This window comes from Brienomyrus brachyistius, chromosome 17 (assembly GCF_023856365.1).
Source record: "Brienomyrus brachyistius isolate T26 chromosome 17, BBRACH_0.4, whole genome shotgun sequence".
NCBI classification, from domain to species: Eukaryota; Metazoa; Chordata; class Actinopteri; order Osteoglossiformes; family Mormyridae; genus Brienomyrus; species Brienomyrus brachyistius.
This window is the reverse complement of record NC_064549.1, coordinates 2,915,382-2,924,691: the sequence shown is the minus strand read 5'-3', so window position 1 is coordinate 2,924,691 and position 9,310 is coordinate 2,915,382. Positions and strand designations below refer to the sequence as shown.

The window sequence follows — 9,310 nt, the reverse complement described above, 5'->3', positions numbered from 1 at the left end:
CTTGTCCCTCAGCTGCCAGTCACGCCCACGTTTGCCGCAGGACAAGACCTCCCCAACCACTGGGTAACGCGTCAGGAAAATTTAATGACAGCAAAAACAAATACCTCCATACTGTCGGCAGGTGTGTTAAATAAAATGTTTTAATAAAATGTTATTAAAATAACAAACTTAACGAATCAAACTTGCATGATTATGTACCTAAATATGCAACTGCAAATAAAATAACATGGCAAACAATAATCTAATGAAATGAAAGAGGGAGCCATGTAGAAATACTGCCCTGTGTGGCCTCGGGCATCACAGTCTCACTGGAGAATCCTTAAGTACTTTTGACTGTTTTGGCTGGTTTGACTGCTGAATGAGTATTTGCTCAGAAAGTTCTGAATGAGTCACATTACCTGCATTGTGAGGGAGCGTCAGTCACAGCACTTCAGCCATGTGGCACGATTCCCTGGGGATGATCCGGCTCGCGGGACCCTCATTGCTGGGGACCCGAGCGGCTGGACCAGGCCGAGGGGACGCCCACGTAACACCTGGCTGTGGCAGACAGACGGCCATTTCCAGACGGTGGGATAAGCCCCCGTGTCTGCCTAGGGGGCCGCCAACCGGGATTCCAAGCTGTTTTGTTGTGTGGTGGGTGTGACAATGCACTGTATCAGTGCATGCCCCCCCCCCCCCCCCATCTGACCTGACTTGTGAGCAGCACGGCTCTGTAGCAGAACAGTTTGAGTGTTAGACTGGCCTGCCTGCATTCTAGACCTTTGACCCATAGAAATCATTTGCCGCATCATGAAATGAAAAATATGACAAAGGAGACCCCAAACTGCGGAGCAGCTCAAATCCAAGAATAGGGTATTTCACATTCAAAACTCCAGTAACTGGACTCCTCAGTTTCCAAACGCTCACACATTGTTGTTAAAAGAAGAGGTGATGCAGCACATTTTCAATTAAATACGGGTTTATATGTTTGCAGATCACTGCATTCTGTTTTTATTTTGACACAGCATCTGTTGGCAACGGGGTTGTAATTACAACGAACATAAAACTTAATCGGAAAGCTGCTTGGTGTGTTTCAGTCTGTCATCACCTTAAACGTGGGGCTTTGTTTACTCCCCCCATAGAAAATACAGCTCAGATACAGTCCAGATTGTTTGTTTATAGGGAGGGGGGCAATCTTCAACTTAGATCTTTTCAGAAGTCTGGTTCCTCTTTTTGCTGCAAGATATGCTGATTGCTGACACAGTGTTAACACAGTGACGGACAAAGGTCTGCTCATTCTCTGCCTTGGATTATCTACTATAGCAAAAGATCTACTAGAGTCAGTAGGGATTTTACTGCGAAGTGAAGGCAGTCTACAGAGTGTAGAGTAATGTACCCTTTCCTCCCACGGGAAGAACAATTTAAATAGTGCTGGGGTGGAGTTGCTGTTGTTGGGGAATGCAGTTCTCTGGGAATGGGATCTGCTTGTCATAGGACCTTGGAACGGTGTGTTTCCTTCCTAGTATGAGACCAGTGTGCTAAGCGGCTGGGGAGAGTGTGGCGGCTGCTGCGTAAACAGTGAACGCTGCGATGCTGATCTGCCGTCTGACTTCCTCCCAAGCTTTCGCCGGGTCCTGGGCATTCTGGATGTCAAACATGGCATCGTAAATTCCCGGGAAAGACTCCCCCGCATATTTGTTATGGCTGCTCGGGGCAAATATGATATGCCTGTCGAAAGAGAGAGAAAAGAACCACCAACAGCAGATCACTTGCAAGGTATCGTGCCGCAGCACATTACAATCTGCTGGAAAAGTCAGCGATTTAATGAGGCTGCAGGAGTTGGAAGATAAACATTTATTCACACTGTCTACATTATTAAAGCAACCTTACGCGGCGACTTGGCATTATACTGTACTTACCTATAAAAGGGTCTCCCAGGCAACCCCAGGGGGTCTACGAAGGCCCTCTCCAGGTACATCAGCTGATCATTTGCCATTCTGACGTCCATTGAGCTGGGGGAATGAAGCGAAATTCAGCTATGGTACCATTGAGAGCCAGTGTCATAACAATTGATCTCTCAGTGTACTAACTTTGTGATGTCGATGTGCTTGAGGCGCTGGTGGAAGGCCTTGGCTGCTGCAGTGAAGTCCGCTACTGCAGAGAAAAGAGCATCTGGACAGACAACGGGGATTTCAGTAACTGCAGCACTTCAACAAGAGTTCCTTTCAAACGGCAACATTGTGTTTCCTCCTCACATGACACAAGGACTTGAAATAGGAGCTGAGACACTTTAAAGTCATGCAGAAGAGTTCTTGCATATTTTTGTCCCCTAGAGATATATCAGGATTTGCTGTGTTAATTGTAATAAATGTGTCACTGCAATGCTCAGAAAAGTGTAATAACGTGAAGAATATAAAGGAAAAAAAAATTACGTAAAAAGCAGTGAACAAACATGACTATCCACATGACTGCACTTGGTGGGATTCGCAGTGTAGTGTTTTTTTTAGTTGGAAATTAAGGTTGCCATTTTTAAACATCCTCTTTGGCCTTTGGACACTTAGTGTTTTAAACTGATGGAGGAATCACATGAGCAGCACGCTTCAGCAATCATGCTGTCCCGACTTGGGCCACTCACCAAAGAAGACCCCGTACTGGTCGAGGCTCTCCTGGTGCTTCTGTGCTAGCTGGAAGATGCTGCGGGCGTACTTGTCCAGGGCTTTGGCGTATTCGTTGCAATCCAGTGGGAGCAGCAGGGAGTCAGCTAGCTGGAACACAAGGGCCCCTCTGACCTGGGCCACCGCAAGAAGCTTCCGGAAGGAGGGGTCGTAGAAGTGATCCACAAGCTCAAAGGTCTCGTACACGCTGTGGTATACTGGATAACTGCTGTACTTCTCCGTTTTCTGTCACACATACACACACACACAGAGGCAGCATGTGCAATAAAGAACAAATGAATGGCTGCGTGACACAGGCCGTATCGGCTGTCACATGACCAATAGGTAACTGGGATCATGGCAACCTATAAATGTAGGTGAGTGTTCTTCACCGCGTCTTTGGTGTATCTCGCCCTCCCGGACGCAATGCCCAGTCTTATGAAGTAGGCTTCAAAGTCGCTCCCAGAGCCAAGCTTGCTGATTCTGAAAAAGGGGGAGTGTGAGACGTCTGCAGACGTGAGCCTTCACCCTCCCCACCCACCCGCAAAAAGATGCATTTTTACCTGGGCGCGTCTCTGTCACCTGTCCAGTTGTCCTTTTTGTGCCAGCTGTCGTACAGGGTAACGCCCTCTTCATCTGGGCTGGCAATCTGAAGATGGGCACATACTGCAGCTTATTTTAGTGCTATGGTACTAACTGCTGGTTTATAACTTATATCACACGCTCGTTCAAAAGGTCTTTTTTATCTTCAGACAAGCAAAGGTGCCTCATCTATCTACGATCGTTCTGCGGGTATGTAGTCACGACAACGCTGCCAGGGTACCTTCTTGGTGACGTCGTACACCAATGTATGAAGCGACGGTGTGCAGTCAACCCTCAGTGTGTACATGCCTGCAATTACGACAGCGGGAGTTGGTGGGGGGGGGGGGGTGGGGGGCGTGGCTCTCGAGCGAACACTGGCCTCATCGCATTCCTATCACGTGTCTGCTCACCTTCGATTGCAGAGTCAGCATTAATGTAGGCCACTCCCCTCTCCTGCAGTATTCTGGAATTTTCCTGGCATCAGAGAGAACATCACGGAGAGGTTAGGTGGAGGCCACAGTGCATTTCATATGTGAAAAAAGCAAGTTAGGCGGGCAAAGTCCGAACAGGCACGTCATTGTCTTCCGGTACCTCGGCCCACTCGGTCGATCCCAGCAAACCAAACTCCTCTGCGTCCCAGCTGGCAAATATGATGGTTCTCCGGGGTCTCCAGCCTGGGGTGAGATAACAAGGCATGCAAATCACACACCCGAGATGACTCTGAAGGTGACACTGCACCTCACCATGGTTCACAAAGTCACAAAACCCCAGAAAGCAGAAAGACACCAGGCAGCTACTTCTCCATAAATCAGCTAATTTACTGAGTCATGGCACTGAATTTATTCAGACCAGCCTCCGTTCTCCTCCCACGTACCATGCGCCATTAGCTTGCCAGCACTCCTTACGTTCTCATGGACCACTGCGGCGCCGGATGTGGGGTCGATTCCTCCAAACACCCACGAATCCCGGTGTCCACCCAGGATGACGTACCTGTCTGGGAGATACAGGGGCACAGGCAGCTACAGTGGGATGTACCTTCAGATAAGGCCTGGACGTGAGCCGACTGTGTCGCTCTGGGGTGAAACTTTAGCTCTTCATATTAAATTTAGTTAGATCATACTGCGAAATCCTTAGTGATTCCTTGTGACCCAAAAGGCTAAAGGTGGCTACCGCTGCGAGCGTACCGGGTTCCACAGCCCCGCGGATTTTGCCGATGACATTGTAAATCCTTGTGACCTGGTGGTTTATGTGGATGTTCATCCTGACCTTGCTGTGGAGGAGAAGATATTAAATCATTAAAATAGCCTGTTACCATCTCGACAACTGCCCCACCCATCACCGCCATGTGCTGATGATGCATTTAATGAACAGGCAGCGTTATCTTTGTGTTTCACGTCCATTAGACTGAAGGACAGACTTTCCCTTCCAGGGGACAGGACATCCATAACAGGGACAGGCAGATAATTGTGGGCTAAGTGGAAGAAAAGCAAGTACAGTAGGCAGAGACTCCCTCTCAGGGCACCTAATGGCTGTGACTCATGATACGACATTAAGGACTCATGTTCCCACATGGAAAACCAGCCTCTTTCTTTCAGCTCAGTAGCTACCAGTGTCTTGGCGCTTCTGACCACTTTTTTGTCCTGGGACCACCGTAGCAGCTTCTTCTGAGCTGAGTAACTGCTTTCCATAGTGACAGTAATAAGCTGACTTAAAAAGCAAAGCGGCTGACTGGATGGTTGTTTTGCTGATGCAGTGTTCGGGCTGCCTAATGCAGTGTTCGGGCTGCCTGATGCAGTGTTCGGGCTGCCTGATGCAGTGTTCGGGCTGTCTGATGCAGTGTTCGGGCTGCCTGTGATGCTCCTGCTCCTCATATATCCTCATAAAGCAGCTCCTGAATATTCCAGGTCAAAAAGGACAACAGTCTGACACGGCTCAGCGATGTACAGTTTTAAAGACACTGGCTGAATCCTTAATTTGAAAGGACGTTCTTCAATAGCCTTTCTGGAACAAAGACTTGGCCTTACTGCTTGCTGAACTCTGGAGTGAATCCTGGTCCAATCTTGTAGGAGACATTGAGCGCTCCCTTCCAGTTGTTAGGGGGGATCGGACCGCCCATATTCCTGCAACATTAAATGTTAGGCTACAAACGGCAACTCTACCACACTATCCAAGAATTTAAGTCCATCTTACGAGACGTACACCTGCCAACAGTAACACAACACAACAGAATAACAGCAAGGAAAGGTGCAGTACCATGACACATGTGGGTACAGGAGGCTACATCAGACACACCTGAGCAGATTGACTGCATCGTGGTAACCGATCGGATGCACTGGAATGTTCGGAAGGCCGGCTCCCTCTTGGATGCTGTACCTGTAGGTATAATCTGTGGAGAAATGGGAGCTGCAAATGTCCGAAACATTGGCCTGCCAGCCACAGCACTGGAAAACAAACAGCTGAACATCCAGCCAGAATTTCTGTAAGGCCAGTTTCACCTTTGGCAGGGTAGCCTGGAGTCAGGGGGTCCCCCGCTCCGTTCAGGTTCAGCACGTTCCCTCTCTGGACCCCGCCGCCTGGGAGGTTCCACCCGTCGGGGTACACCTTCACCCCCGCGGCGCAGTAGTCAGCCGGGTCAGAGAAGAGGATGATGCCCTTCGCCCCCGCTAGGATGGCATTCTTCACCTGCGATAAAAATGAAAAAAAAAAACATTAAATGACAGCTACGATATGTGTGTGGCTCAGTGGGTTAGCAGACTCTCCCTGTGACCAGCAAGTGGCCGGGTCAAATCACACAGTTGGTAGAGTGATTACACAATAGGCCCTTGAGCAAGGACTTAACCCTAAATGACCCAGGGACCGCCTGACCCCGCTCCCTCAATTTCTCACTGCTTTGGATAAAAGCATCTGCTAAATACGTTAAAGTAATGTACAGCAATGTACAGAACTACCATGTTAAAGACCCACGACAAGTCTGCTGTTGGACGCTCAAGTAACCAACTTGAAAAGCTCCAGGAAAGTGGACAAAGACTGTATATCACTTCAAAAAGCTAAAAAGCACTGGGTCAGTAGTGAAGAAAAGGTGACAGACACAATCCGCTTTAAACCAGAGCAGGCCACTGACCTTGTTGCCCCTGAAGATCTTGCCATATCTTGCTACGACAATTTTCCCTGAGCAGTTGATTCCCATTTCACGCTCAAGCATGAAAAAATCCTCTGTGCGTCCGTAGTTCACGTAGACCAAGTCGCCCTGCGGATGGTAAAGGGTCATAAGAGTCACACACCGAGGCTCAGTGGCCACCGGGATGTTTCCCAGCTTGGGTGCCTCACCGCCGGGCTGCTGGCTCGGCGTCTATGAAACACCAGCATCAGTAACATCATTTGTTTCTCCAGAGAAACGGCAATTAAAGACTGAATTTCAGGTAGGGGAGGCTATATCAAAGTTTACATGGACATATGTTAATGACTCCTGAAGATGCAACGTTCAACCATGTAACGCAAAAATATGGCACAACTGCAGGGGTCCTTTACATTGGTGGGAATCAGGCCCAGCTTCAGCCTCAGAGTATAGGCTGGGCTACGGGAATGTCATAGCTTATGACAGGATGCTCCAACCTTATGACTGAGTGGGCCAAGGCCACCCTGACCCGGCCCCCATCGAGCCGGGCCTTGTGCCGCATGTAATAAACTAAAAATGTTTGTGTGGCTGGTCTTTTTAAACACCTCAAAGGTTGATCAAACAGTATTATAAAGCGTCTGGAGACTAAGGCAGTGGTCTCACCTCAGGCTGACCTTCAGCGGAGAAGGCACTGTAGGGGGGCACGATGTCAGAAATGTTCTCATATCCCTCTGGAATGGGCTCCGATAGGGAGGTGTTAAATACCTGAAACGGTGTACACCAGTGTCACCTGTTAACGTAATGATGACTGCACCTTACCGTAATCACTGCATTCGCACTGCACTGCTTGCTGGTAATTATAGACTGCTAACAGTCCGGCGATTATAAAAGGACTTCAGCGTGGCCTTGGGAACGTGACCGCGGCCCCTGAGGTCTGCCAGGCGCTCAGCGGGGAAGCCGACACAGCTGGTGTTTAGGCATAAGACAGCCGTCTGAAAACATTCCGCTGATGTGACACGTGTGAGCGGAGGTCATTACAAACCGCTGTATTTAACCTGAATCGTTAATATAACAGGCTTCATGGCAGTCTGCTCATCAGTATGAGTTGTCTGTAAGTTGGACATTCTTAACCCGGGGACTGTCTGTACTTTTACTCCATGAACTGTTCACCATCCAACTTTCATTATCTATCTTCATTTTACAACTATGGACATTAATGCTCTCTATTTTTTGCAGTCTTATTTTATTTTTATTGTTGTTTTTTTATAGTAATATGATTTATTCTTATCTATTTACAATTTATTTTTCTTTGTATGACGTTATTTCCTTAAAAGCACAATCCTGGATGCAGGTGGGAAAGCATCTCACTACACAGGTGTTCAGTCCGCAGTATATCTGTGTGTGTGAGAAATACAGCCTGAAACCTGAAGCTCTGCTCTGCTCACTTTCCACACACGGTTACAGGCCAGACTCCCCAGCCCTCAGACTCACCTCATTCCCCGCTTGGTCTATGATGGAGATGTAACTGGGACTGCTCTTGTTAGGATAGGACAGGAGCACGTCGTAAGACACAAGCTCTACCGAGTCCAGTCCAAACTGGAGCCACTCGTCTCGGATCTGCTGGGCCAGGTGGAGATTCTGCTGCGTTCCAGCAAGATGAGGGAGACGTGTGAATTTCCTGAGGGAGGTAAGAGGCAGGTGAACACCCACCGGTGCCCTCAGGTGAGACACACCGATTCAGCCTTTATGACTCAGATGTGATCTGTCCTGTCCCTGTTGAACCACAACAGCGTAAACATTTAGTGTGTAATAGCCGCACGGTTTTAAGGGTGAGATCAGTGAGCGGCACAATCAACCTGAGATGGTCTCTGATGTTTCTCGCCTGCATTTCATCCAGGAATTCTCGCAGCTTACTTGGGGGAGTTTCACCCGAGTTGGTGTCTGTTGGTCTGGCAAACCAGCCTGGAAAATTCCAGTAGCACCAGTTAGATCACTGGCACAGGAAACTCTGTCCATGACCTGCTCAAGGTAATTTCACCAATGTGAAGATTTACATCTACAATCATGGAAACATGCATCGCAGTGATAAATCTGATTGTCTAGACTGGCTATCTGGACAGAACCATCAGATGATTATGTGACATTTGTAGTCTCACAGTACAAAACTGTACAGACAGCACTAAGCTGATGTGTGCTAATTAGCTTATCTGGGGCTGATTAATCATTAACTGGACCCAAATGAAAGTTATCTGCTACAACTAACAGTACATATATAAAGCAAGTCATAAACAATAGGCCTGCAAATTTCTACAGAACTTTACAATTTTAGTTGTCATTTGCATTTTGAGAGACACAGTTGTACTGGAGAACAGACCTGTCCTACAGCATTCTTTGAAGAGGTGAAGGAATCATTTTCAATACTTGCTCAAGTTTATTTATGTTTACTTTTTATATCACGGTGGTAACTAATAAGGCCGCCTAAATTCTGTTAGCTGTAATCATAAATATAGCGACACTTAAAACCTTTGCGCTGCAGGCACGTAACAGGGTCCGCATGTTCCCGAAGCGCCTGTTTTGCAGTCTATTCCGGAACTGCCAGTCTGCGGCACTTCGGCTAGTGTGGCATTAAATGCCATTACGATCTCAGATGCATTCATCTGTAATCAGACTTGGGCAAAGCAGTAACACTACTTAAAGAGCAATAACTATTTTTCATATAGAATAAACTATATTTCAATAGAATAGAGCTCACCTATTATAAAGCCAAGTAAGAAGAACGTCGCAAAAACACCGAAGCAGCAGATCCATCTGACACAATTGGTGCTCAGAAAGCCCATTTCCCAGCGAAATCCAACTCACTGTCCCCAAGAAAGAGTCTACACGTGATTAACGTGCATGCGAGAATGAGGAGAAGGAAACTCATCGGGAGGTCATGAAGGATTGAGGCACGGGTGAGAGATCGAGAGAGAGAGAGAGAGAG

The 9,310-nt window shown here is 47.7% G+C and overlaps 1 protein-coding gene across 1 annotated transcript; it reads right to left on the bottom strand.

Annotated features, from left to right (window-relative positions):
• Positions 1 to 940: 940 nt before the first annotated feature.
• On the bottom strand, positions 941 to 9,293 carry naalad2 (N-acetylated alpha-linked acidic dipeptidase 2). The gene is made up of 19 exons (XM_048982115.1): positions 9,083 to 9,293; positions 8,187 to 8,292; positions 7,822 to 8,008; positions 6,994 to 7,095; positions 6,337 to 6,462; positions 5,711 to 5,897; positions 5,508 to 5,601; positions 5,240 to 5,335; positions 4,400 to 4,485; positions 4,090 to 4,209; positions 3,807 to 3,889; positions 3,626 to 3,689; positions 3,457 to 3,524; positions 3,197 to 3,282; positions 3,026 to 3,116; positions 2,615 to 2,879; positions 2,070 to 2,151; positions 1,899 to 1,991; positions 941 to 1,707 (listed from the first exon to the last, which is right to left on the bottom strand). Exons 1-19 carry the CDS (start codon positions 9,165 to 9,167, stop codon positions 1,518 to 1,520), a joined length of 2,211 nt encoding a protein of 736 aa, XP_048838072.1. The 5' UTR covers positions 9,168 to 9,293; the 3' UTR covers positions 941 to 1,517.
• Positions 9,294 to 9,310: the final 17 nt, after the last annotated feature.

Coding starts and splice junctions, on each gene's coding strand:
- naalad2 (XM_048982115.1), bottom strand. CDS start 9,167: ATGGGCTTTCTGAGCACCAATTGTGTCAGATGGATCTGCTGCTTCGGT. Junction 8,293..9,082: donor CTTACTTGGCTTTATAATAG/GTGAGCTCTATT, acceptor GGAATTTTCCAG/GCTGGTTTGCCAGACCAACA. Junction 6,463..6,993: donor CCGCTGAAGGTCAGCCTGAG/GTGAGACCACTG, acceptor TACCATCCGCAG/GGCGACTTGGTCTACGTGAA.